The 27972-nt window shown below is 38.8% G+C and overlaps 1 protein-coding gene across 1 annotated transcript in view; it reads left to right on the top strand.

Annotated features, from left to right (window-relative positions):
• The window catches only part of ATP8B4 (ATPase phospholipid transporting 8B4 (putative)), a 246299-nt gene that overhangs the window by 127328 nt on the left and 90999 nt on the right, over nucleotides 1-27972 (top strand). Inside the window, 5 exon segments of the mRNA XM_007455539.1 lie at nucleotides 5862-6020; nucleotides 12514-12602; nucleotides 15194-15390; nucleotides 27910-27963; nucleotides 27965-27972. The exon segment at nucleotides 27965-27972 is cut by the window's right edge and continues 168 nt beyond it. Of these exon segments, the coding sequence (XP_007455601.1) occupies nucleotides 5862-6020; nucleotides 12514-12602; nucleotides 15194-15390; nucleotides 27910-27963; nucleotides 27965-27972 (507 nt within the window).

The raw sequence follows: 27972 nt of genomic DNA on the forward strand, positions 1-27972 counted from the left end.
TTTTTTTAAAGCTGTATTTCTTTCTTTTTTTTTTTTTTAATTAATTAATTACTTTATTTATTTTGGGCTGTGTTGGGTCTTCGTTTCTGTGCGAGGGCTTTTCTCTAGTTGTGGCAAGCGGGGGCCACTCTTCATCACGGTGCGCGGAAGGCGGATTCTTAACCACTGCGCCACCAGAGCAGCCCAGGCATGGCATGAGCTTTCATTCATTCTTTTCTTTCTTTTATCCATTCACTCAGTCACCTGTTCATTTATCCACTAAATGTATATTTAACACAATGGCAAGGGGATACAGTGTTTAGTAAGCCTGGGGATACAGTGGTTAATAGGTCAGATGCAGGCCTTGCTTTCATAGCACTTATAGCCCAGGGGAGAAGACAGACTTGAACAAGAGCTCATTCCCAAAGAAGGCTTTAATTAGATAAAAGTCCTTAAGTTCTCAGGCCCTACACATGATGTTGACACATGAAGGAGTGCTCACTATGCACCAGGCACCATGCTAAGTAATTGCACATATTACCTTACTAAATCCTTACAGGCCTGGGAGGAAGAGATTATTATTACTTCCAACTTATGGGCAAGGAATTTGAATCCCAGATAAATTGAATAACTTTCCCAAGGTCCCAGGGTTACTAAGTGGAGGAGTTAGGATATGAACCTAGGACTGCTGGCAAAGCCTAGTCTATGAAAGGACATGAGAGGCTCTAAACTGCAAACAGAAAGGCAGCATGGGAGAGTCAGGGGAATCAGCATGACTGCTTAGCTCCTCCTGATCAGGGTAAGATACACATTTCAAGAATATTTTAAACCTGAAAATGCAAAATGAATTTCCAGAGATCAAGTCCATCCAGGACTCAGATGACATCATCATGTTTTTAAAAAGTAGCAAATGTTCTCAGTGATCTTGAATGTCAGGATCCCCGAGAAGAGCTCATAGGAGAGCTGGCCAAACATAGAGACCAGCACATGCAAGACAGAGGTGGGTTTTGGTAGGTAAATCCATTTATTTGAAAAGTTCTCATATAAATATTTTTATACACTTCAAACATCAGAAGAAAATTGATATGTAGTCTGTTGAATTTTATAAAAAAAGATATATAACTTGACTTAAAATTATAACAAGTATAAAAATAGAGTGGATCTTGACTTTTCATGTTGAAGTCTTATAGGAATTGACAAGATTTACAAATAATAACTGGAAGTAGTTTCAATTGTACATTTGTAAACTGGTCATTCTTATGCCTTGGGGAAAGCCACGGATGTAAATTGTCCAAATGTGCTTAAGACTCTTTTGCATATTGTTACTGGCTGGACTAAGATCTGTTTTTTTGCAAATATGACAAGTTTACATATTTTGTATGACTGTTAATACTGAGTTTCGAATCAGGGAAAGGTTGACTCTTTTTTTTTTTTTTTTTGCGGTACGCGGGCCTCTCACTGTTGTGGTCTCTCCCGTTGCGGAGCACAGGCTCCGGACACGCAGGCTCAGTGACCATGGCTCACGGGCCCAGCCGCTCCGCGGCATGTGGGATCTTCCCGGACCGGGGCACGAACCCATGTCCCCTGCGTCGGCAGGTGGACTCTCAACCACTGCACCACCAGGGAAGCCCCCTTGGTTGACTCTTTATTTCAGGAATCTTTGTGTGTTTTTGTGAGCCTTTCTAAAGAAGAGCATGTGTGTAATTAAAACACAGAAAAACAAGCATCTCTTTTTGGTTAAAAAAACAAACAAACACACAGAAAGGCTTGGTTAGCATCTTGTGACTTTTTAAACTTATCAGATATGTTTCCTATTCACCTGGACAGAAGCACAGCCTAAGAGCAAAGCTGATGTGACTGTGTAAGGCATAGATGCCTTGTGAAGACAAGGAGGAATAACTCTTCTCTTTACTGCTGGTGTTGATGTGGCCATTATGGTGGTGATGATGGGTGGCTAAGGCTTAATAGTTGAAGAATAATGAGGTTTTAGAAAATGGGAAGGTGACATTCTTCTTTCTAAGAAAAAATAAGTATTTATCACAATTGTCAGGGCAACAATAAGGGGCAGTCTTCTAAACTCTAAGAAGCTTTTGGCTGGAGAAACTCTTGAACAGCAATGATGATGGCTTATTTATTTTTTAAAAAATTTACCTATTTATTTATTTATTTATTTTTGGCTGCGTTGGGTCTCCATTGCTGCGTGCCAGCTTTCTCTAGTTGCGGCGAGCAGGGGCTACTCTTCATTGTGGTACGTTGTGGTGCATGGACTTCTCATTGCGATGGCTTCTCTTGTTGTGGAGCATGGGCTCTAGGCATGCGGGCTTCAGTAGTTGTGGCTCGTGGGCTCAGTAGTTGTGGCACGCAAGCTCTAGAGCACAGGCTCAGTAGTTGTGGTGTACAGGCTTAGTTGCTCCGCGGCATGTGGGATCTCCTTGGACCAGGGATCGAACCCGTGTCCCCTGCATTGACAGGCGAATTCTTAACCATTGCGCCACCAGGGAAGTCCCAGGATGTCTTATTTAATAGATAATTGTCTTAGGGAAGAGTTGTAGCGCAGATAATCAAGAAGCATTGCTAATAATAATATCCATAAAGAAATGAAGCCAACTGCTCTGGAAAAATCTTGAAGTATTGGGTACTGAATTCCATTCAGCTATATCTATAAACTATAAACTATAAATCTATAAACTATAGATTTCCACTTTAAGATAAACACTTTAGTTTGAGAAGGTTATTAGGATGGTAATTAACCAACAATCCAGCTGACTAAATTTAGAATGCCGGCAGTGTTCGGAGTGAAATCTTGTGGATTTTGTTCGGTATGGCCTAGAGTATTTCTGTGTGATTGCAAACTGGATGAATTGCTATCTGCTTACACGTCTGTTATCTTCAGAGAAGCAAACAACTGTGACTAGCTAGTTTCATTATATTTATACTTCATTATTGACATGATTTTTTTCCCAGTTATTTTCTTGCTCATTAAAGATGACTTTGTTCTCTAAATATGTGCTCAGTGAATAATTATGTGAGAAACAATGCTATTTTTCCTAAACTGTTTTCTCATCCATTGTCATCTGACTGTTAACTGCCTCTTAACTCTTTGACACAATTAGCAAAGGGAAGAAAGGTCCTACGGTTTTTCTCTAGTCCTTATTTTGCTTTATGAGAGGAATATAGTTTTGATTGCTTCTGATGTGCTTTAAGTTGCCCACCTTGTTTTCAGTGTTTTCAGATCTATTTGTATCCCTTTAGAGTTAGGACAACCTAAGTCCCCCATTATGGCTGGGCGATTAGGTCTTCCAGTTCCCTTTATCATATTACCATGGAAATATACCACTTCTTTCATTCATCTTAGATCTGCTCTAATACTCATATCATCTCCCAGTCTCTCTCTTAAAACCATCTTTCCATCCATCTCTCCAACAAATATTTATTAAGATCCTATTATGGAGCCAGTATGATGGGTTATGGGGATATAGAAGTGAATCCAGTGCTCCCTTCAAAGAAACCTGCTCACCCCTTTTGGAAAGAGGCAGAAGAGACATTGGGAAGCTTGTGTTTTGTGCTAACAGGGCTAAAAGGGGGAAGCTGAGCACTTCTAAAGATTAAAAAAAAAGTAGTTTGGCTTTGTTCTTGCCACTTTGTTTTGACTAGGCAGGCCCTGTATTTAGTATGTATTTAAATCACTGGGCCCACACTCTTCCAGAACGGCTGAATTGGAGTTTGGCTTCCAAAAACTGAGGCAGAGCCCCTTGGCCTTACTGCCTGTTTCTGTCTAGAACCACACCCTTGGTGTCAGGCCAGAAGTGGATGAGCCTTGGGGCCAGGGAGGAGCGAGCCAACATGTTCAAGGCTGTATTTGCCTCCATGTCAGTCTTTGCTTACGACAATAAAAATGATCAAATGAGCCTGTTTTTTATATTCCTGTTGGCAGGAACTGTGTATCATGTTGTTTTTGCCCAAAGCACTTTTTTTTTTTTTTTTTTTTTTTTTTTAGTGGCCAAGTTTGAAGCCTGAGAAATTGAGTCAAGAATTTGGAATAAGCTTTGAGGGTTGCTGTCGACCCATAATTTTATGTAGGTTTTGCTGGTGACACCCAATTCAAGGTTCTACAAAATTCAGGAATGTATATTATTGGTCAAGAAAAAAAGATACTGAATTCTTAGAGTTTAGAAAAAGTCTTCTCTTCTACAATGTAATTGTCTAAACAACTTGGGCCAGTTGAAATCAGTTTTCATTTACTTTTGAATATCTGTGATATATGCTGTAATGGGAGCAAACCAGGACTTGGCCACTTCCCTTCGTATAAAAAGTGACTTTGTACAGGTTATTTAGCCTCATCCAAATCCTCCTGCCAGCATGCTCACAGTTAGCAGTGGATGTCTGGGAAGAAGCCAGTGTGTGTCCCAGTTGGGGGTGTTCAGGCAGCAACACTTTTATGATACTGGAGAAAGGTAGATGGAGTTGGAAAAGCAGCCCGGAGCCCTTGAGTCTCTCATTCTTTCCATACTCTTGTTTTTGTTTTTTCAAGCAAGGTCTATGAATATTAGTAATCTGGTTGGTTAGGAGTGATCAGGCCATGTGAAAACTGGCTGCTGTCACCTCGGTCCATGAGTTTTAAAAGGAAAACATATCATCCTACTAATGAAGGGAGCCCATCTAAGAAGGCTCTAGATTCAGGAGGTGTTTGTTAGGGGTGTAACAGTGCAATACAAGGTTCTGTAGGCCTGGCTGGCCTCTCTTCCCTTCAGTCAATGCTGAAAATGTGCTTCCTTTTTTCATTTTCCAAATGACACTTTTTATGTTGCAATCTACCCTTTTGGCTTCTGATTAAATAAATGTATTTTTATTGTTTTCAAGAGAGAATTTTGTAAACACTAATCTTACCCCTGGCTGGCTTGAACCCTCTTTGGATCTACCCTCCGTCTCCGTTTTCATTCCTTCCCTCTCTCTTTTTCTTCCTCTCTCTCTGTCTTTCAAGTCTTTGTACTCATAACTTATAAAAAGTTAACCCCAACTGTTTGCAATGCAAATGTACTTGAATCTAATAGATATATTTTGTGACAGAGTCCATGAAAGATTATTTCTGGTTTGTTTTTCTATCAAGAGAACCCTCACCCTAAAAGTGTATTTCCTTATTGAAATAATGGAACGAATTGATTCATTGATTTAGAATGGGCATGCCCTTAGTTTGGAATGGGCTTGGTATTAAAAAAAACTAGAAACATCTTCTGGACAGTTTGGGGCAAGTTATATGGTGCCTCTGAGAGCCCCCAGATCTCTGAATCTAATCAAGATAAGAAGCATAGAACAGCTGAAAGGAATCACACGCATTCTCAGGCACATGTGGCAAACAAGACCCAGGTTTCTTGGGGGTGGAATATAGTAGGAACCCCGAAATTCTGATTATCAGCCTAGAAAGACCCAATTAACTTTGGTTGTGAAACTGGAAGTATGCCACCTTAACCTGTGTGAAAGTTACATTAAATAAAAAGACATGAAATAAGAAAAACTTTTAGGATCATCCCTGCTTTATCTTTTCAAAAATCATTTGTTACAAACCAAAAGTAGAGATTAGTGATTTTTTTTTCTTTTTAGAGGAATAAGCATCCCATGGCTCTTGAGGTTTCTGTTCTTATTTGGACAGTGCAGAAAATTATGTTTCAAAATATCTGATGGATTTCCATCTTTGTACCCCTCCCAGATGATTTTTCCTAGCATAGCCTAGGATATATGTACATATGTGTATATATAACTCTGTGCTGTCCAAAAGAGAAGGAAAATGTACTGTATGTTAGAAGTGGGATGCTAAAGCAGTACTGTGGACCTCTAAAGAGAGTTTGAGGTGAGTCATAAAGATGTTTGTTTTTTGTATTTTACAGGGATTGTTGTCTGTGAGGCGCCTAACAACAAACTAGATAAATTCACCGGAGTCCTCTCTTGGAAGGGCAGCAAGCACTCCCTCAACAATGAGAAGATAATCCTGAGGGGCTGTGTCCTGAGAAATACCAGCTGGTGTTTTGGAATGGTTATTTTTGCAGGTACAGGAGACTCTCCAGGGTCTGTTATGGGAGAACCCTTCCTGAGATCTGTGTGAGCACAGTCTGCGGCTCTCCGGGTTGGATGAGCACGGTGCTTTTACTGCGTGCAAGGTGCCCTTCTGGGTTAACTGCAGAGTGCCAGGGCATCATGATAAGACAACGCTGCTCTGGAAATAGTTTGTGTGGCCCCATTCTGCAAGGAAACACTGACATCATGAACTTATTCTTAAGAGTGCATGTGCCTTAATTACTCAGATGCTAGATACCTACTGTTTTTTCTTTTTTTGGATAGATTTTTATTGGAGTATAATTGCTTCACAATACTGTGTTAGTTTCTGTTGTATAGCAAAGTGAATCAGCCATATGCATACCTATATCCCCATATCCCCTCCCGCTTGAGCCTCCTTCCCACCCTCTCTATCCCACCCCTCTAGGTCATCGCAAAGCACCGAGCTGATCTCCCCGTGCTATGCAGCTGCTTCCCACTAGCTATTTTACACTTGGTAGTGTATGTATGTCGCTACTCTCACTTCGCCCCCAACTTCCCCCTCCCTGCCCCGTGTCCTCAAGTCCATTCTCTATGTCTACGTCTTTATTCCTGCCCTGCCACTAGGTTCATCAGTACCATTTTTAGTTTTTTTTAGATTCCATATATATGTGTTAGCATACAGCATTTGTTTTTCTCTTTCTGACTTGGTTCACTCTGTATGACAGACTGTAGGTCCATCCACCTCACTACAAATAACTCAATTTCTTTTCTTTTTATGGCTGAGTAATATTCCATTGTATGTATGTGCCACATCTTCTTTATCCATTCATCTGTTGATAGACATTTAGGTTGCTTCCATGTCCTGGCTATTAATTCAAAAAGAGACATGTACCACAATGTTCATTGTAGCACTATTTACGATACCTATTGTTTAATTTCTCATTCTCTCACCCCGTCTCAATCATCCCCATCATTATATGTATTAATCAGCCTGCCTTTAAAGTGGAGGATGAGCATGAAGGAAAGCCCCAGCTCTGCTGTTAGTTTTGTAGTTTGCCAAGTTCAAGCAATCCTTTTGGAAAAGGCTTCTTAGAGATCCTGCAGTTATTTCTGTGTCTATTTCAGAGCTTCTTCTACTATTCGTCAGCAGGACAGCGGGTCCTGCAAAGACTGTGCATATGCTGGAGGTGGGGATGGGACTTGGGGGAGGGAGGGGAGTGCCTCTTCCTCTGCCTACTGCCACTTTTCCTGTCTCTACTTTGTCTCTAAGGGCCTAAGATGGCACTCTCCTGCTAAGGAAGCTTACAGTAGCACCATTTCGTAAAGCCTCTCAAATTTCACTCATGGCTTCAATTGCCAGTCCCTGATTTTTTAAAAATCCTGTTTATTGTGACACCAAATTAAGATGTGTTTGGGGCCCATTGACTATATGTGCAATCAAAACTGGAATGTTCTTCTTAACTGACTTCCTTCAACAGCAACAAAATGTTCATTAAAGACTCAAAAGTGTTCCAAATCTAGAGAAATCCTCCCAATTCCTCTTAAATACTCTCAGCTGTGGGTGTTAGCAAGGCTCTTGCTGCTTGGGGCATTGCCATTGTAAGGACTTGAGAAATCCCTAGAAATGAGGCTGTATATACAGTTTTATCTGGGGATGAATCTGGTTTCATAATGTTTTCACCAGATGCTTTTACTCTTTAGTCAGGGGAATAAACCTATGATCATCTATTTCCTTATTTGCATCTTGTACCGTGAAAAAGAGTGCTAGGCTTATACGTTAACCTCTCTTTACCTTGCCCCTTTAGTCTTTCCATTTAATGAAGGGGAGATTTCTTGGAGGTCCTCTGATGTGAAGGACCCTCTTGGTTTGCTCCCTATCATTAGAGAAATGGGGGGGGGGGGTGCATCATCCTAGGAGTGGGCTGTAGCCCAAACTTTTGTTTGCATTTGTGTGATCTTGTTTGGAATGACTAATTCGGAAGTATGGTTCAGCTATAGCATGTTATGCTAGGACAGCTGCTGAGAGCCCCTCAGGGGTCAAGCTTTCCCTCATAATGTTGGCTCTGTGGGAAAATGCTCCTACATAGAAGAAAGTGGAGTGGTAAGCTGGACAGGTCTCCCTCCAAAAAAGTGTAACAGATAGTTCACAGAATTTGGATTGGACAGATCTGGGTTTAAATTTGTTTACCAGCTGGAGAATGTTAAACCTCGGTTACTTAAACTTCCTAAGTTTTAGTTTTCTCTGCTCTAATATGGGGATAAGAATGAGTACATTAGAGAGTCACTGTAAAGGCTCAGTGAGGCAATGCATATGGAAGAGGATGCTTGACAAATGCTATTTTCTTTCCTTCCCTGTGTCTCCCTTCTTTCAGCATCAATTTAGAGCACATTGTCTGCTCCATAGGCTGAGAGTTGGGAAAATGTACTGCTCTTGGATCTCGGCAGGGAGAAGTGGGGCATCACCCTCTTTTGTGATGTGGCCTTGATGTTCACTGGCAGGGGATCTTCATGAGGCAGATATTTGTAAAGCAGAGCATGCCTACATTGACTTTAGTCTAGGCACAAACGTTAATAGAAAGTTCAACTAGAATAACGGCAGGCAGAGGAATCGGTTTCATCAATGTCAGAGTTGAACAGATGAGTGTCTCAGAGCCCCTAAGTCATGAGACATCTAATTTGGGGAACCTAGAGCTTATGAAAGTTACCCAAAACAAATTATTAACTATTCTTTCTGTATTATTACTCTAGTTATACCTGCCATTAAGGATTGTGCAACGAGTATAGTTGACACAAACATGGCTTACTTTACAAATCTATAATTTATTAGGGCCTAATATACATTAACAGCTAGGCCATGCCTCCCTGGTATGGTTTTCCTTTATCTCAAGAGAGGAGAAAGTCCTGTTTCTGAGGGTACAAGTCAGAAGTCTTATTCATTTAAGGCGTCCATAGAAGTCAGCACCATCTTGGTGCATAGTAGGTTTTTGTGCTGGATGTCTTCCATTTGCCCCTCCAGATCTACTGTCACCATTTCACACTCTTTGTCTGCCTTGGGAGGCTGACTTGTATGGTTTACACTGATAGGTTTCCTTGAACTTTGGTCCTATCATTGGGGGTCCCTGGGAAGAGATCAAAGGAAGAAGATTGAGGTCAAGGTATTTATTCCCCCAGACTGCCTACCTTCAAGCTGGCTGGGTCCCTCAACATAAAGTCACTCTTCCTCTAAAGGCTGCAGACGTTACACAACTCTGTCCTTAGGGTCTAATAACCACCCCTTTCCCTCATCCTACCCTTCTGGTGTAGATAGAGAAACATCTTGATTGCTACCAAGTCCTTGGTTACTGCATTAACCTTTTACTCCTGTACCTCTGATACACCCACTCACCCTTTTGTAAAGAGTCCCTTTATAAATAAACCTTTCTCTAATTATCCTTGATCAATGAGTCATCTATTTCCTGTTTGGACTCTGAATGAGTCACAGTCTTAAACACACATTGTTTGAATGAGTCAGTGAATTAATGAATTAATGGACTATTTCATATAGCTTTAAAAATAGTGTTTAAGAGCAAGAGCCTTAGAATTAGATATATCTGGGTTCTAAGTTTGGCTCTGACGCTTACTAGACAAAAAAAAAAAATCTCAGGCAAGTTATTTAAATTCTTTAATCCTGAGTTTCATTATTAGTGAACTAAGGATAATAGCACCTAATTTTTTGGCTTGTTTTAAGCCTTAGTGAGATAATAGGTGAAAAGGACATATGCACATTGCCTAAAACATAGCAAGTACTTAATAAATAAATTCATTCATTAAACAGTTATTTATTGAGTACCTACTATGTGGCAGGCACTATGCTACTTACTTATTTGCAATTAAGAATGTGAACAAAAAAGGTGTGGTCTCTTCACTCATGTGGTTTTGAGTCTGGTAGGAGAGAGACATTAATCTTAAATAATTGTAGTAATGAGTATATAATCTCAAACTGAGATAAGTGCTCTGAAGAAAAAGAACATGGACTCACAGGAGTATGTAGTGGAGGAATATGAAGGGAAAGAACAAGCTAGCTAAAAGGCACGCCGTAGGCAAAGGCTCTATGGTAGGAATGAGGCTGGGGAGGTAAAAACAAACAAACAAAAAAACAAACAAAAAACTTAAGAAGGCCAGTGTAGAGCATGGCAAACTTGGAGGATAGAGATGAACATGTGACTAGAGACAGGGATAGGGGCTGGATCGTACAGGTCCTGTGGTCTGTATTCAGAATTTTGGTCTTTATCCTGAGAGCGTTCAGAAGCCATTGCAAATTTTTCAAACAGATGGCGTGTGTGTAAGTGTTAAATTTGAAAGTTTCACTTCTGCCTACAGTGTTTTTAAAGTTGGTAAGTAGGGTCCTGGAAAAAGTGTATGATTCGGGTGGTGGCAGAGTAGATGTGGGGAGACAAAGTTGCTAGGCTTTTACTACAGTCCAGTTGAGAGATGGCGGTACTTTGGATTTAGGGTGGGAGTGATGCGATAGACTAGACTCTTAGGTTTCTCCCACTTTTCACAACTGGATGGATAGTGGTGCCATTCACTGAGATAAGGAACCCTGAAGAAAGGTCACAAGTTGGACTTGACAAGGGCCACTTGAGGGGCCTTAGAAAGATCAGGTGAAGATATCATATAGGCAATCAAATATATGGATTTAAATATATGAGTTTAGGGCTCAGAGGAGCAATCTGAGCTGGAGATATACATTTGGCCTACAGATGTTAATTGGAGCTGTGGTCTTAGATGAGATTGCTCAGGGAAAGTGGATTGAGAAAGAAGAGAAGATGGCCTATGCCTGATTCTAAAGAAGTCTCACTATTTAATGGCTGGGAAGAAAGGAATGAGCATAATGGAAGATGAAAAAGAAGCTACCAAAGAGGTAGGCGGGAAAGCAGAACGTAAAATGGAAGCTAAGGAAAGAGCGTGTTTCAAAAGGATGGAGTTGTCAACAGTGTCAAAGACTGCTGAGAGGTCCAAGAAGGCATGGAGGATATTGATGATAACACCACATTTGTTTTGGTGGAGTGACTGGCCCAGAAACTAGCTTGTGAAATGAGTGGGAGATAAAGAAAAAGAGGCTGTTGAGTATAGAAAATTCTCTCAGGACTGTGACTATGAGGAGAAGAAGAGATGTGTATATCAACATCTGTGGATATATTTAAATGAGTGCTTAAGAACCCATTCAGTGGATTCTTTGCTAGTCTGTGTGTGTATGTACGCCTAAGAAATGTAAATTTTTAGCACGAAACTGGTCTGTCAATATTTCAGCTTTTAGCAATCACAAACTCTATTTGCTCTTTGTGATCTTTACTAAAAGAAATACTTCCCACCCTCAATGTCCATATGATTTTAATAAACGATTCTGAGAAAATGCGGGTGGTCTCCTTTACACAGTACAGGCTGGGAATAGGACACTGGGGTACAATTTCCAGCTCAGGACAGTGAATTGTTTGAGACCCCTATCTTTGCTCCAATTTGTCTTTAAAGTAAAGGAGTCTTTTAAGGATGTTCCCATGCTTCCCTGACTTCTAGAATGGCATATAATTCCATGTGTGCCCCGCTTCTCTCTTTTCTTCCCTTTCCCTTCTCCTCTGCTTTTAAGTGGCTGCATGGATTGGTGACAATTGTGGAAAGATGAAGTGGAGAGGGAAGACTAGGGAAATCCGATATAATTAAAATGTAATCACTTCTATTGAGCATCTTCTTTGTCCACAAGGAATTTCCTTAGCAGTATAATCTAATATTCTTTGTTAATCATCTAATAATCTACCTCTAAAGCAGTTAATAATATTCTCAGAATTTCTTGAACAAGGCACTTAGTATATCTAACATGGGATTTAAGAGAATTACTTGAAATAAATCTAAAAGAATTTAAGACAGTTCTTGCCCTTACAAAAAGCGCATATTATATAAATAGTGTGCAATACACAATAAAGGTTTAAATTACTTGCTGTTGTATTGTTTGGAGTTATTTTATTTTCTCCATTAAAGGCACCTCATATCTTTTTGGGAAACACATCCAGAATTTGATTTCTTATCTTCACTTTCCATTCAGACCTTAGTGTTCTGAATTGTGTTTATTACTACATTATTTTAGACATTTATAAATTATTCCTCAGTTTGACTGACTTCTTAATCTTTAATTGCTTCAAACTATAATAAGCACATCCATACACAGATTTTTGAAAAATAGCATTTCTTAAACCTTTTAGCTGCAAGTTATGTCTGGATTTATCCCCTTCTAAGAGGACCAGTTCCCTTGCAATTTCCAGGATTGTTGTTAAGCCACCGGATGAGAATCATAAACAACTTAATAATAATCCTTCTCTTAATAAAAGTCAAATTATTTTGAAAAAATATATTATTTTCCTTTCAGAAACATTTGATATAAGTAGAAATTAATAATAATAATAATACATCATCTAATCATTTCAAGGTTATATCTTTTTCTTTCTTTCTTTCTTTTTTTTTCTTTTGCAGGTCCTGATACTAAACTAATGCAGAACAGTGGTAAGACAAAGTTTAAGAGGACAAGCATTGATAGATTGATGAATACTCTAGTATTATGGGTAAGTTACCTTAACAAAATTAGGCACTATCATTAGTCATTGTTATCTTAATATATTTCTTACATTCTTCTGGGAATTCTTTCAGAAATCTACATTCTCCTTGTGGAATTTGTATTTGGGGACTTTGCATTTGGGGCCCAGTTCTACTGTCTTCTACTTCCTAGGTTCTGATTTCTCAACCATTGGTAGAGATTCTCATGAGACGTAGGCTAGTGCTTATGGAGGCCTTCATGGCCTTGCAAGACCATTTGTGTTTAAGAAACAAAACATAATTTTTAGGGTAGTTTGGTCTTTTGGTCATGTTACATTTGCTCATGCCCGCTCTACATAGCTTGTGAACAGGGCTGGTTTCATGGATAGGTGGCCTGTGAAGTTACACAGGGCCCCCACTCAGAAGGGCCTCACACTTGGCTTATTGATCTGTTGTTGCTGTGCAGAGATTCTTCATAATTTTTGGAGAAGAGGTCCTGCATTTTTATTTTGCACTGGGCCCTGAAAATTATGTAGCTGGTTCTGCTTATAAATCCTCTGAGGCCCAAGTCACTGTCCACCTCCTTCATGAAGACTTCTAAACCTCCTGGGCCCATGGTTATCTCTTTCCTCTGAATTGTTTTTTCTCCTCTGAAGTTTTTGAAATGATTTTCTCAACCACTTGTGAACTCCAAATAGTCAGGTCTTCTTCACACTCCATCCTTTCATCAGTTAATCTTGTGCTCTCTCATGCTGTGGGTCTGATTGTTATCTGACTTTTGTGTCATATTGCTTTGCCTCCTTATATTAGGGTTGAGTTTAGAACATTGACTTTGAAATATAAGGACAGTGACTTTGAACCGTTTCCGTACCAGCCCCATCACAGACTCACAAGTAACGTTAAAGAATCTGCACTCAGTAAATATTTGCTCAACTGATACATAATGGTGGGAATAAGGAAAAAAGGGAATAAGGAAAAAAGGGAATGAACTCTTTTGGGGCACAAAATATTGGCCAGGCTCTGTATTTTACTTTCAGTGTCACCCTCAGACCTGGGCTTTCCTCCTCTCATACTCATAGAGTCCAAGAGGCCAAGGGGACATTCCCAGAAGGAGTCTGTGCCCACCTCCTAGAATTCCCCATTTAAACGGCCTTGAGCCCACCTGTAGGGCTTGCATGGAGATTGTATATGTATCCACCACAGAGTAAGCTTACTGGCTGTGAAGCAGGCACTGTCCTAGCTTTTTCTACTAGAAAATTGAATGATCCATTGGGGAATTAGAAGCCATATCCATCCTAAATTAGGGCATTTGATACCAAGCATCACCAAATTTAATGTTCTTAAAGTAATTTACCTCCATTAATTTGTAGTGTTAGCCATTGAAAGGAAAGAGGAAACTGTGACACAGGTACCAAATTGGTAGGATTTGGGGGATTCACAGTATTACTTTTCTCCAATACCTGCTTTTCTAATCTACTTTAAATTAGGTTTTCCTGATTTAAAGTATATTAATATACTAATATATTTTAAATCAGGTTTTCCCCGACTTTGTCTTCTTATGGGCCTGTTTTGTCCATGAACGAATAAAGGAGGCAGTCCCAGAATGCCTGAATATTCTTTCTTGGAAGAAAAAGGAAATAGGAGAGAAATACGTTCCTGTTTTTAGCCCCACTCCTCCCTCAACAGTGACTGGTATCTGCTCCTAACATGGTGACACTTAGCAAGGTCCCCAGAACATTGTGTTCGGCTCAGGTGTTATATGTTTGGTGACTTTGTGTCCTTCCCTTCCAAGTTTGGGATTTTGGACTTACAAGGGACTGGCCTTGCTGTCTTCCTAGTTACTTTACCTCTAAAATGTCTGCTTTGCTAATACTGGTACTAATCACAATGTAAGAGCTGGCTAACAGTTTTCAGGTTGCTTCCTACTTTTTTTTTTAAATCTCAGAAGCAACCTGAAAACTGTTAGTATATGTCATGCCGTATTTTAATTAATCCTTATCTTTCTTGTTGACTTTAAGTAAGGATTGTGCAGCTAGGTCTGTAGCAAAGAGACTTGACTAGTCTGAGACAGTCCTTTATTACTGATATTTTCTTCCTTTTGCTTTTCTTCCTTGGGTTACCATATAGTTTATCATTCAAACAGGATGCTTTTGAAGGTGAAAGAGGAGAATACTATTAATATTACACCTGGAAAATAGATGTGAACTGGGATTGACCAGAGCAAATCAGTACATATGATCTTTACTTAAGCCACTTGAATATATGCACTCTTCACAAATAGAGGATGTGAAGTTATTAGCTTTGTGACCATAAAGAAGTTATATAATCTGTCTGGACTTCTGTTTTATTTTGGTTTTGGCCTGTAAAGTGTGAATAATGTTTGTTCGTATCTCAGAGAGTCAATGGGAGAATTCAGTGAGAAAATGTATGTAAAATATTTAGCCAAGTTCCCAACATAAATATATTACATTTTACTTGTATGATTAATGATAAGTAAGATGAGCTTTGCATAACTTGCTTTTCAAATGACAATTTCTTGGAGTTAGAAGTGTTAGATTGCCTTGATATGACCAGTTTGGGATTCAAGTTAACCTTAACCAGACCTCTATTCTCATTTCAGATTTTTGCATTTCTGATATGCTTGGGAATTATTCTTGCAATAGGAAATTCAATCTGGGAGAATCAAGTTGGGGACCAATTCAGAACTTTCCTCTTTTGGAATGAAGGAGAGAAGAACTCTGTGTTCTCAGGATTCTTAACATTCTGGTCATATGTTATTATTCTCAACACAGTTGTACCGATTTCTTTATATGTGAGGTAAGATGAGAGTTTATACTTTGGTGAAGCCGTTTCATCAAAAGCCTTTGTTCTGTGTAATCATTTTTTTTGTTTTAAAATTACAACAATGAGATAGCTGTCTCCCTCTAACTGCTCATGATCTGCTACATCTGTTACAAATGAGGCAACTAAACTGTTCAATTCGTTTAACTTTTACATTTTCAAATGACAACGCATTTCATTTTCTTCTTGATTTGGTTTCTTAGGAATGTTTTCCTTTGGAATACATGGACTATGATATAATCTCATGCAACCTGATGAGTTAGAATTGGGTTGATGTTGGGAAAGAAATGGAAGAATATTTGGGGAGATCTATTGGGATGGTGCCTCTCTGGCACTAGTCTGGCTCCAGATACCTGGATTCAGACCCTATTCTACCACTTACTAGCTCCATAACCTTGGGCAAGTTACTTCACCTTCTAGTACCTCAGTGTCCTCATTTTAAAAATGGAGAAAGTAATAGTTCTGCTTAAAAAGACTGTGTGAGGAATAAACAAACCTGTAAAGCTCTAAGACAAATGCCTGACACACTGTAAGAGCTTAATGAATATTAATTTTTACTATTATTATTAGTAACTATCAGTGAGTACATGGAGGAGTTGAAATATAGTTGGTGGCACTTATTCATTGTTGAATAAGAAGTATGGTTCATAACTCCCTCTACAACTTGATCTGTCATTTCTAGATTTGGCCCTACAAACTAGAGCTAAAATGGTCTACCTATCTATCTATATATAAGCACACTTCTCTCTGTCTCTGTCTCTCTGTCTTGCTGTCTCTCTCTGTTTCTCTCTCTCTATATATGTATATACATATATGTGTGTGTGTATGTGTATTTATATATATATATGTATTTGATAAGGCTTTGAAGTTGGCCCTAGAATCTGTACCTGAGACATTTCTGACCCTAATCCTATGAAGACTGAGTCAGATTGTCCCAAAGACACTGGAACCAAGATGAGACTTGGTTGTTGACATTCCTTTTTAAAAAATTAATTTATTTATTTGTTTTTTAAAATTTTTGGCCTTACTGCATGGCTTGTGGGATCTTAGTTCCCCAATGAGGGATCAAACCCACGCCCTCAGCAATGAAAGTGAGGAGTCCTACCCACTGGACCACCAGGGAATTCCCTATTCCCCTTTATTAAAGGAGAAAAAGAAGAAGGTGGTAAATCCAGGATGAACAAAACTGTTAAGAAGTACAACCTTAAAGGTAGTTCCTCTCCAAAAATAGAAATCATAACAAACAGAACTGCATTGCTTTAACTTAGACTGTGTTCATCCAGCAGCCCTCTGCTGAGTGCCTGCTGGGTGCCAGGCACTGTGCTAGGCATGGGGACATGCACAAATATGGAACCGCCTTCCCTGGAGCAGCTCACAGTCCAGCCTCCCTCGACAAATTAGAATTGAAGTCCCTTGGCAGCACAGTGTCCCCATGTTTTTTTGTTTTGTTTTGTTTTTTAGTATTAGTTGTTTCTGTTTGTTTGTTTGTTTGTTTGCTTGTACTGCAGGTTCTTATCAGTCATCAATTTTATGCACATCAGTGTATACATGTCAATCCCAATCGCCCAATTCAGCATACCACCATCCCCACCCCACTGTGGTTTCCCCCCTTGGTGTCCATACATCTGTTCTCTACATCTGTGTCTCAACTTCTGCCCTGCAAGCCAGCACATCTGTACCATTTTTCTAGGTTCCAAATACATGCATTATTATACGATATTTGTTTTTCTCTTTCTGACTTACTTCACTCTGTATGGCAGTCTCTAGATCCGTCCACGTCTCAATAAACGACTCAATTTCTTTCCTTTTTATGGCTGAGTAATATTCCATTGTATAAATGTACCATGACTTCTTTATCCATTCGTCTGTCGATGGGCATTTAGGCTGCTTCCATGACCTGGCTATTGTAAATAGTGCTACAGTAAACATCAGGGTGCATGTGTCTTTTTGAATTACGGTTTTCTCTGGGTATATGCCCAGTAGTGGGATTGCTGGATCATATGGTAATTCTATTTTTAGTTTTTTAAGGAACCTCCATATAGTTATCCATAGAGGCTGTATCAGTTTACATTCCCACCAACAGTGCAAGAGGGTTCCCTTTTCTCCACACCCTCTCCAGCATTTGTTGTTTGTAGATTTTCTGATGATGCTCATTCTAACTGGTGTGAGGTGATACCTCATTGTAGTTTTGATTTGCATTTCTCTAATAATTAGTGATGTTGAGAAGCTTCTCATGTGCTTCTTGGCCATCTGTATGTCTTCTTTGGAGAAATGTCTATTTAGGTTTTCTGCCCATTTTCGGATTGGGTTGTTTGTTTCTTCAATATTAAGCTGCATGAGCTGTTTATATTTTAGAGATTAATCCTTGTCTGTTGATTTGTATGCAAATATTTTCTCCCATTCTGAGAGTTGTCTTTTTGTCTTGTTTATGATATCCTTTGCTGTGCAAAAGCTATGAAGTTTCATTAGGTCCCATTTGTTTATTTTTGTTTTTATTTTCATTACTCTAGGAGGTGGATCCAAAAAGATCTTGCTGTGATTTATGTCAAAGAGTGTTCTTCCTATGTTTTCCTCTAAGAGTTTTAGAATGTTTGGTCTTACATTTAGGTCTCGACTCCATTATGAGTTTATTTTTGTGCATGGTGTTAGGGAGTATTCTAATTTCATCCTTTTACATGTAGCTGTCCAGTTTCCCCAGCACCACTTATTGAAGAGGCTGTCTTTTCTCCATTGTATATCCTTGCCTCCTTTGTCATAGATTAGTTGACCACAGGTGTGTGGGTTTATCTCTTGGCTTTCTGTCTTGTTCCATTGATCTATATTTCTGCTTTTGTGCAAGTACCATATTGTCTTGATTACCATAGCTTTGTAGTATAGTCTGAAGTCAGGGAGTCTGATTCTTCCAGCTGTTTTTTCCCCTCAAGACTGCTTTGGCTATTTGGGGTGTTTTGTGTCTCCATACAAATTTTAAGATGATTTGTTCTAGTTCCATAAAAAATGCCATTGGTAATTTGATAGGGATTGCATTGAATCTGTAGATTGCTTTGGGTAGTATAGTCATTTTCACAATATTGATTCTTCCAATCCAAGAACATGGTATATCTCTCCATCTGTTGGTATCATCTTTAATTTCTTTCCTCAGTGTCTTATCATTTTCTACATACAGGTCTTTTGTCTCCCTAGGTAGGTTTATTCTTAGGTATTTTATTCTTTTTGTTCCAATGGTAAATGGGAGTGTTTCCATAATTTTTCTTTCAGATTTTTCATCATTAGTGTATAGGAGTGCAAGAGATTTCTGTGCATTAATTTTGTATCCTGCTACTTTACCAAATTCATTGATTAGCTCTAGTAGTTTTCTGGTGGCACTTTTAGGATTCTCTATGTATGGTATCATGTCATCTGCAAACAGTGACTGTTTTACTTCTTTTCCATTTTGGATTCCTTTTATTTCTTTTTCTTCTCTGATTGCTGTGGCTAGGACTTCCAAAACTATGTTGAATAATAGTGGTAAGAGTGGACATCCTTGTCTCGGTCCTGATCTTAGAGTAAATGCTTTCAGTTTTTCACCATTGAGAATGATGTTTGCTGTGGGTTTGTTGTATATGGTCTTTATTATGTTGAGGTAAGTTCCCTCTATGCCCACTTTCTGGAGAGTTTTTATCATAAATGGGTGTTGAATTTTGTGAAAAGCTTTTTCTGCATCTATTCGGATGATCATATGATTTTTATTCTTCAATTTGTTAATATGGTGTATCACATTGATTGATTTGCATATATTGAAGAATCCTTGCATCCCTGGGATAAATCCCATTTGGTCGTGGTATATGATTCTTTCCATGTGTTGTTGGATTCTGTTTGCTAGTATTTTGTTGAGGATTTTTGCATCTATATTCATCAGTGATATTGGTCTGTAATTTTCTCTTTTTTTGTAGTATTATTGTCTGGTTTTGGTATCAGGGTGATGGGGGCCTCATCGAATGAGTTTGGGAGTGTTCCTTCCTCTGTAATTTTTTGGAAGAGTTTGAGAAGGATGGGTGTTAGTTCTTCTCTAAATGTTTGATAGAATTCGCCTGTGAAGCCATCTGGTCCTGGGCTTTTGTTTGTGGGAAGATTTTTAATCACAGTTTCAATTTCATTACTTGTGATCGGTCTGTTCATATTTTCTGTTTCTTCCTGGTTCAGTCTTGGAAAGTTATACCTTTCTAAGAATTTGTCCATTTCTTCCAGGTTGTCTATTTTATTGGCATAGAGTTGCTTGTAGTAGTCTCTTAGGATGCTTTGTATTTCTGCAGTGTCTGTTGTAACTTCTCCTTTTTCATTTCTAATTTTATTGATTTGAGTCCTCTCCCTCTTTTTCTTGATGAGTCTGGCTAATGGTTTATCAATTTTGTTTATCTTCTCAAAGAACCAGCTTTTAGTTTTATTGATCTTTGCTATTGTTTTCTTTGTTTCTATTTCATTTATTTCCGCTCTGATCTTTATGATTTGTTTCCTTCTGCTAACTTTGGGTTTTGTTTGTTCTTCTTTCTCTAGTTCCTTTAGGTGTAAGGTTAGATTGTTTATTTGAGATTTTTCTTGTTTCTTGAGGTAGGCTTGTATAGCTATAAACTTTCCTCTTAGAACTGCTTTTGCTGCATCCCATAGGTTTTGGGTTGTTGTGTTTTCATTGTCATTTGTCTCTAGGTATTTTTTTATTTCCTCTTTGATTTCTTCAGTGATCTCTTGGTTATTTAGTAACGTATTGTTTAGCCTCATGTATTTGTGTTTTTTAAGTTTTTTCCCTGTAATTCATTTCTAATCTCATAGCATTGTTATCAGAAAAGATGCTTGATATGATTTTAATTTTCTTAAATTTACTGAGGCTTGATTTGTGACCCACGATGTGATCGATCCTGGAGAATATTCTGTGCACATTTGAGAAGAACGTGTAATCTGCTTTTTTGGATGGAATGTCCTATAAATATCAATTAAATCTATCTGGTCTATTGTGTCATTTAAAGCTTCTATTTCCTTATTTATTTTCATTTTGGATGGTCTGTCCATTGGTGTAAGTGAGGTGTTTAAAGTCCCCCACTATGATTGTGTTACTGTTGATTTCCTCTTTTACAGCTGTTAGCCGTTGTCTTATCTATTGAGGTGCTCCTGTGTTGGGCGCATATATATTTATAATTGTTATACCTTCTTCTTGGAATGATCCCTTGATCATTATGTAGTGTCCTTCCTTGTCTCTTGTAACATTCTTTATTTTAAAGTCTATTTTATCTCATATGAGTATACCTACTCCAGCTTTCTTTTGATTTCCATTTGCATGGAATATCTTTTTCCATCCCCTCACTTTCAGTCTGTATGTGTCCCTGGGTCTGAAGTGGGTCTCTTGTAGACAGCATATATATGGGTCTTGTTTTTGTATCCATTCAGCAAACCTTTGTCTTTTGGTTGGAGCATTTAATCCATTCACGTTTAAGGTAATTATCGATATGTATGTTCCTATGACCATTTTCTTAATTGTTTTGGGTTTGTTTTTGTAGGTCCTTTTCTTCTCTTGTGTTTTCCACTTAGAGAAGTTCCTTTAGCATTTGTTGTCGAGCTGGTTTGGTGGTGCTGAATTCTCTTAGCTTTTGCTTGTCTGTAAAGCTTTTGATTTCTCCATTGAATCTAAATGAGATCGTTGCCAGGTAGAGTAATCTTGGTTGTAGGTTCTTCCCTTTCATCACTTTAAGTATATCATGCAACTCCCTTCTGGCTTGTAGAGTGTCTGCTGAGAAATCAGCTGTTAACCTTATGGGAGTTCCCTTGTATGTTATTTGTCATTTTTCCCTTGCTGCTTTCAATAATTTTTCATTGTCTTTAATTTTTGCCAATTTGATTAATGTGTGTCTCAGCATGTTTCTCCTGGGGTTTATCCTGTATGGGACTCTGCGCTTTCTGGACTTGTGTGGCTATTTCCCTTCCCATGTTAGGGAAGTTTTCGACTTTAATCTCTTCAAATATTTTCTCTGTTCCTTTCTCTCTCTCTTCTCCTTCTGCGACCCCTATAATGCAAATGTCATTGCGTTTAATGTTGTCCCAGAGGTCTCTTAGGCTGTCTTCATTTCTTTTCATTCTTTTTTCTTTAGTCTGTTCCGCAGCAGTGAATTCCACTATTCTGTCTTCCAGGTCACTTATCCATTCTTCTGCCTCAGTTATTCTGCTATTGATTCCTTCTAGTGTAGTTTTCATTTCAGTTATTGTATTCTCTCTGTTTGTTCATCTCTGTTTGTTTGTTCTTTAATTCTTCTAGGTCTTTGTTAAACATTTCTTGCATCTTCTCGGTCTTTGCCTCCATTCTTTTTCTGAGGTCCTGGATCATCTTCACTATCATTATTCTGAATTCTTTTTCTGGAAGGTTGCCTATCTCCACTTCATTTAGTTGTTTTTCTGGGGTTTTATCTTGTTCCTTCATCTGGTATATAGCCCTCTGCCTTTTCATCTTGTCTGTCTTTCGGTGAATGTGCTTTTTATTCCACAGGCTGCAGGATTGTATTTTTTCTTGCTTCTGCTGTCTGCACTCTGGTGGATGAGTCTATCTAAGAGGCTTGATGAGAGGCTCTGGTGGTGGGTAGAGCTGAATGTTGCTCTGGTGGGCAGAGCTCAGTAAAACTTTAATCCACTTGACTGTTGATGGGTGGGGCTGGGTTCCCTCCCTCTTGGTTGTTTTGCCTGAGGCTACCCAACACTGGAGCCTACCTGGGCTCTTTGGTGGGACTAATGACAGACTCTGGGAAGGCTCACACCAAGAAGTACTTCCAGAACTTCTGCTGCCAGTGTCCTTGTCCCCATGGTGAAACAGAGCCACCCCCTGCCTCTGCAGGAGACCCTCCAACACTAGCAGGTAGGTCTGGTTCAGTCTCCGCTAGGGTTACTGCTCCTTCCCCTAGGTCCTGATGCACACACTACTTTGTGTGTGCCCTCCAAGAGTGGGGTCTCTGTTTACCCCAGTCCTGTTGAAGTCCTGCAATCAATTCCCACTAGACTTCAAAGTTTGATTCTCTAGGAATTCCTCCTCCCGTTGCTGGACCCCCAGGTTGGGAAGCCTGACGTGGGGCTCAGATCCTTCACTCCAGCGTGTGGACTTCTTTGGTATAAGTGTTCGCCAGTGTGTGAGTCACCCACCCACCAGTTATGGGATTTGATTTTACTGTGATTGCGCCCCTCCTACTGTCTCATTGTGGCTTCTCCTTTGTCTTTGGATGTGGAGTATTTTTTTGGTGAGTTCCAGTGTCTTCCTGTCAATGATTGTTCAGCAGTTAGTTGTGATTCTGGTGCTCTGGCAAGAGGGAGTGACAGCATGTCCTTCTACTCTCTTGTTTCCTCCGTGGACCTTCCAGTATTTTAACAATAAACTAAATCACCAGCTCTAAATCCCCACTAACTTGTATGAGCTTCTTTTTCTCTCTTTCCAAAATCCTAGCTATGATGAAACAAGGGAAGTTTAATGCACAAAATCCACCCTTGTTTTGGAGGCAGTTAGGAAACTGAAATGTCAAGTTGTGGGAAATTGACTGGAAGTAGTGGCATGTGGTCACAACACCACAAAATGCTTTGGGCCTTCTGGAGCTGTGGTCAGAGCGGGCTCTATTTAAAATGTATCCTACTGGCTCATCTTTGATTCTGAGGACCTCTTATGCTTGTATCCAATTATAAAGTCTGTAGTAAATCCTGCTCTTTTCCAGAGGAGCTAAGGTCAGCTTTTATAGCTTTCCTTTTATGTCGAAATCAATAATAAATGCTCATAGTAGCTTACCATCTGCACACGTGCAGTTTCATGTGTCCTCACGAAGGAAGTGTATTTCGTATACACTCTTTCTTTGAAGTGCACTGGCATTTTTCACTTAATGATTTTTAAGATTGTTTTTTTAAAGACCAAGGCTACATTCCCAGGTTCCTTTTCCTTCTAATGTGTCCCCCACAGTGGCAGAATGAAAACCGATTTGGAATAGTCTGAGCCCAAGTTCTCGTCTTGTCACTGCCACTAATAGCTGTGTGACCTTGGAGAAAGCACTTGGCTTCTCTGTGCCTTAGTTTGCCTATGAAATGTGTGCTCTAAAATGAGCAGATTGAGATAATTGATTTCTGAGTTCCTTTCTGCTCCAAATAATATCACCTTACCTCTAGATAGCATTTCATATTTTACATAAAGTGCTTTCACATGCATTATCTCATTTATGTCTCCCCAAAATCTTTTGAAGTAGTTATTGCTGAACTTCTTTTATAAATGAGATGACTTTTTTCAGGATTGTGGAGCTGGTTAGGGACAGAGCCAAGATCCAAACCTGTCTTCTAACTCTTGGCACATTGTCTATGTCTAAGCTGTGCATGATTTATTAATCAGCCAAGACATCAAGAGAAAAAAAAAAGGAGGCTAGAATTTTCTACCTGTTGGTAAGCCATGGTATTGATGAAGATAAATGTGAGCATTTTTGCTCACCAAATAAGAACAGTGATTCTGAGTTCAGCTTGAGGGAAAAAAGCATTCCAGGGAATTTCAGGTTGCTAAGACAGAGATCTGGAAAAAGAGAAATCACAGGTATTTCTGATTGGAGGGATGAAGGCCTTCTACAAAAGCTTCCATTACGCCTTTGAATAGGTACAAGGAATAAATTAGTGCCATGTCACTTGAGAAGAAAAGTGTAGAATTTACTTTGAATGCTTAACAATTCCACGTGAGCATAGGACATTGATTTTGGTAGGGTATTTCTATGCTGTCAATTTATCTGTAGTGTTAAAACATACCCAGCTACGGTTTTTTAATACATCATCTTAAGAAGTGCAGCTGTTGTACTCCCAAGGAATTAGCTTTTTAGTGTTTTTTCCAAAACAAAAGAAACTCGTTTCTAGGTTGCTTATTTTGCCTCAGAAAGGGCAGAATCATAAGCCCTGTTGTTTGAGCCTCCAGGCAGAAAACACTAAGCAGCTTGATTATACTGACTCTGCTCATTTGTCTCCTTTTCTCTGCTATTATAAAACAAAGAGCAAAATGTTCCTTTGTGACTCTCCTAAATGCTCTTTTCTCAAACAAAAAGGATACTCTTCCTCTCTACAGACTATTTTAAGGTCTAAGAATTCAAATTAATTTAGAGTACTTCCACTGACTTGAACTGCAACACAAAAGGATCAAATTCTGTTCTCCATTAATTTTGCTTAGATTTTTAGGGAGATACTTTCCTTTTAGATAAATGAAAGCTTCAAGTGATTGATCAGTTACCTGCATAATGCCATTTTTATGGCATTCTTAAGGTCAGGTCTTCATTGACTTTACCAAATGCCTGAATTCTAGTCTTGGTTCTGTGGTTAATTATTTGTGTGACCTTGGGTTAGTCACTTAACCTCTCTATGTCTTAATGTCCTTCTTGGTGAAATTAGGGAATAGAGGGTCAGATTTCTCATTCAACACTAACTGACTGCCTGTGACAGATAAGGCACTCTGCCTGGTCCATGGTAAGTGCTAATGCTTTCTGAGTGAATGGAATAGGAAGAACAAAGCTGAATTAGAACAGCCAGCAAGGAACTTAAAGGAAGTGGGGTGGGAATGATATGAAGAATAAATCATGATAAGATAAGGTATAAATAAATACATGCAGAATATGACATTCATTTTTATATCTTATGATTCTACAGAGTCATAGTGTGATTTTTTAGTTTGCGTGAAAAAGAGTGTCACCATTTAAATAGAAAACGAACTGACACCCTACCATTGCTGGGGAGGGAAATATAGATGTGTCATGTACTTATAGAACTAGAAGCATAGTATTTAGTGCCCATAAAGGACTTGGGTGTCATCTTTTGTCTTTAAGGAGACAAATGTTCAGAGTTAGCGTAGTCAGGCTGCTGTCAACTTTCTCAATTTACAGATGAGAAAACCTAAGCTTAATTCCCATTAACATCAGAAATAAGCTATGGGTCCCTGCTTTATTATTACTGTTTTATACTGTTCTGGATCTTCTTGTTAATGTACTAACACATGCAACTAAAATATTTATGAACAAAATGAGACATGAAACTGAAAAAGATCTCTTAGAAAGGAAGAGCAGAGACAATTATAAACCTAGAAAATCCAAAAGAATAACTGTAAAACTCTTAGTTAGGATAATTCAGTGCAATGTTGTATTTTGTAACATAATCACTTTTTTTAATATTAAGAAAAGCTTTTAGTATTAAAAACACTTACCGGGGCTTCCCTGGTGGCACAGTAGTTGAGAATCTGCCTGCTAATGCAGGGGACACGGGTTCGAGCCCTGGTCTGGGAGGATCCCACATGCCACGGAGCAACTAGGCCCGTAAGCCACAACTACTGAGCCTGCGTGTCTGGAGCCTGTGCTCCGTAACGAGAGGCCGCGATAGTGAGAGGCCCGCGCACCGCGATGAAGAGTGGCCCCCGCTTGCCACAACTAGACAAAGCCCTCGCACAGAAACGAAGACCCAACACAGCAAAAATAAATAAGTTAATTAATAAACTCCTACCCCCAACATCTAAAAAAAAAAAACAACACTACGCTTTCCTTTAAGCCAAAAGCAACTAAAAAATTTTCCCATCAATAAAAAGATACAATGTGCAGGAACAAATCTATCAAGCTATGGTGTGGACCTATGTGAAAAACAAAGCGAAACAAAACAAAACTAAACTCTTTACCAGTAGAAGTACTTTTTCAAAATTGAATTCCTGGGGAGATTTATCCTTTTTCTTGAAGTTGTGTTTAAATGTTATAAAATATCCATTCTTTTCAAATAATTACGAGGTTAATATAACTTTAATAAAAATTCCAAATAAGTTTTATGAGAAAGTTGATACATTGATTCTAAAGTTTATTTGATGAATACATTGATTCTATCAAGAGGAATAAATGAGTGATTACAGCTAAGAATTTTTGAAAAAGAAGAGAATAAAGATGTTCTTACCTCTTTCCAGGTATGCCAAATTTTATAAAGCTACAATAATGAAAACAAGAGGTACATTAAGGAACAAAATTGAAATGCCTAAAACAGATTCTACTGAAGAAATAATTTATATGTGATATGGAAGCATCTCAACACAGTAGGGGAAAGGATTCAATGTTCAAATGGTGATGAATAAACTTTGTAAAAATTGAAATTAGCTTCTCTATGCACATCCTTCAGAAAATTCTAATTGCAATAAATAATTAAATGTGGGGAAAATACCAACAAAGAACTAGAAGAAAAGTATAGATATCTGTATATACATAATCTTGCCATAGGGAAGGCCTAAGCAAAGCTCCCTGAAAAGAAACTATAAACAGAAACTATAAACTATTCATAAATTTGATTGATTAAAGAGAGAAAACTTCTTTGTGTCAAAAATAGTGGAAACAGGGCTTCCCTGGTGGCTCAGTGGTTGAGAGTCCGCCTGCCGATGCAGGAGACACGGGTTTGTGCCCCGGTCTGGGAAGATCCCACATGCCGCAGAGCGGCTCGGCCTGTGAACCATGGCCGCTGAGCCTGCGCGTCCGGAGCCTGTGTTCCGCAAGGGGAGAGGCCACAACAGTGAGAGGCCCGCGAACCGCGCCCCCCCCAAAAAATAAAATAGTGGAAACCAAAAAAAAGATGAATGATAAACTGGGTAACTATTGGCATAATGTATATAGATACATATGCTATATATATATATATATATATATATATATATATATATATATATATATATATATCTACAATTTTTACAAATCAATAAGAAATACACTAATACCTGAATAGGAAAGATGAAATAGGCAGGTAATGCAATTAGATAATTCTGAGAAGAAATATAACTGGCCAATAAAATTTGAAAAAAAAAATTCAACTCACTGATAAGAAAAGAAATGCAGTCAACAGTAATGAGATGCCATTTGACTTGGCATAGACTAAAAGATAATTTTCAATAATCTAATGGTAGAAACTTACATTGTTGTAACTTTTTTGGAAGTTGATTTGGCCTTGTGTACAAAGGCTGAAAATGATTATACCCTTGGCTTCAGAAATTCCACTTCTAGAGCTGGAAAATCATAAATCACCACTAGATCATGAGACAATGCTCTTTTCAATGGGCAAAGTAATATGACAACACAACCTGTTTTTACTCAATAGCTATTATGGTTTGCTTAGTGCTTCATGGAGATACTCCTTTCTACCTCTTTTGGCAAAGTGAAGCGACATCAAACAACTAAAATGCTATACAAGAAATCTCTACTAGGCCTGTTTAATGTAAGTAGAGAAGCATGGAACATTCCCTAAGGCTTTATGCAAAGCCAGCTCATTGTTTCAAGGTGCTACAAGGAAATGACTTAGAACATTTTATGAACAGACTGCTGAGATGCCTCTGAAGGTCACTAAGACCTGGAGACAGAGCATCCACATTTTCTTCTAAACTCTGAAGACTTTGGCAGACTTCTTGCTTTGGCAAAGCTTTGTATCTTCTGAAATTGATGGAGTATTTCTCTTTTTTTTCCATTTTAATGATGAAAGTGTGGAAGTAATTCGTCTGGGACACAGTTATTTTATAAACTGGGATCGGAAGGGGGATTACTC

The sequence above is a fragment of the Lipotes vexillifer genome, unplaced genomic scaffold, assembly GCF_000442215.2.
Source record: "Lipotes vexillifer unplaced genomic scaffold, Lipotes_vexillifer_v1.1 scaffold24, whole genome shotgun sequence".
Lineage (NCBI taxonomy): Eukaryota > Metazoa > Chordata > Mammalia > Artiodactyla > Lipotidae > Lipotes > Lipotes vexillifer.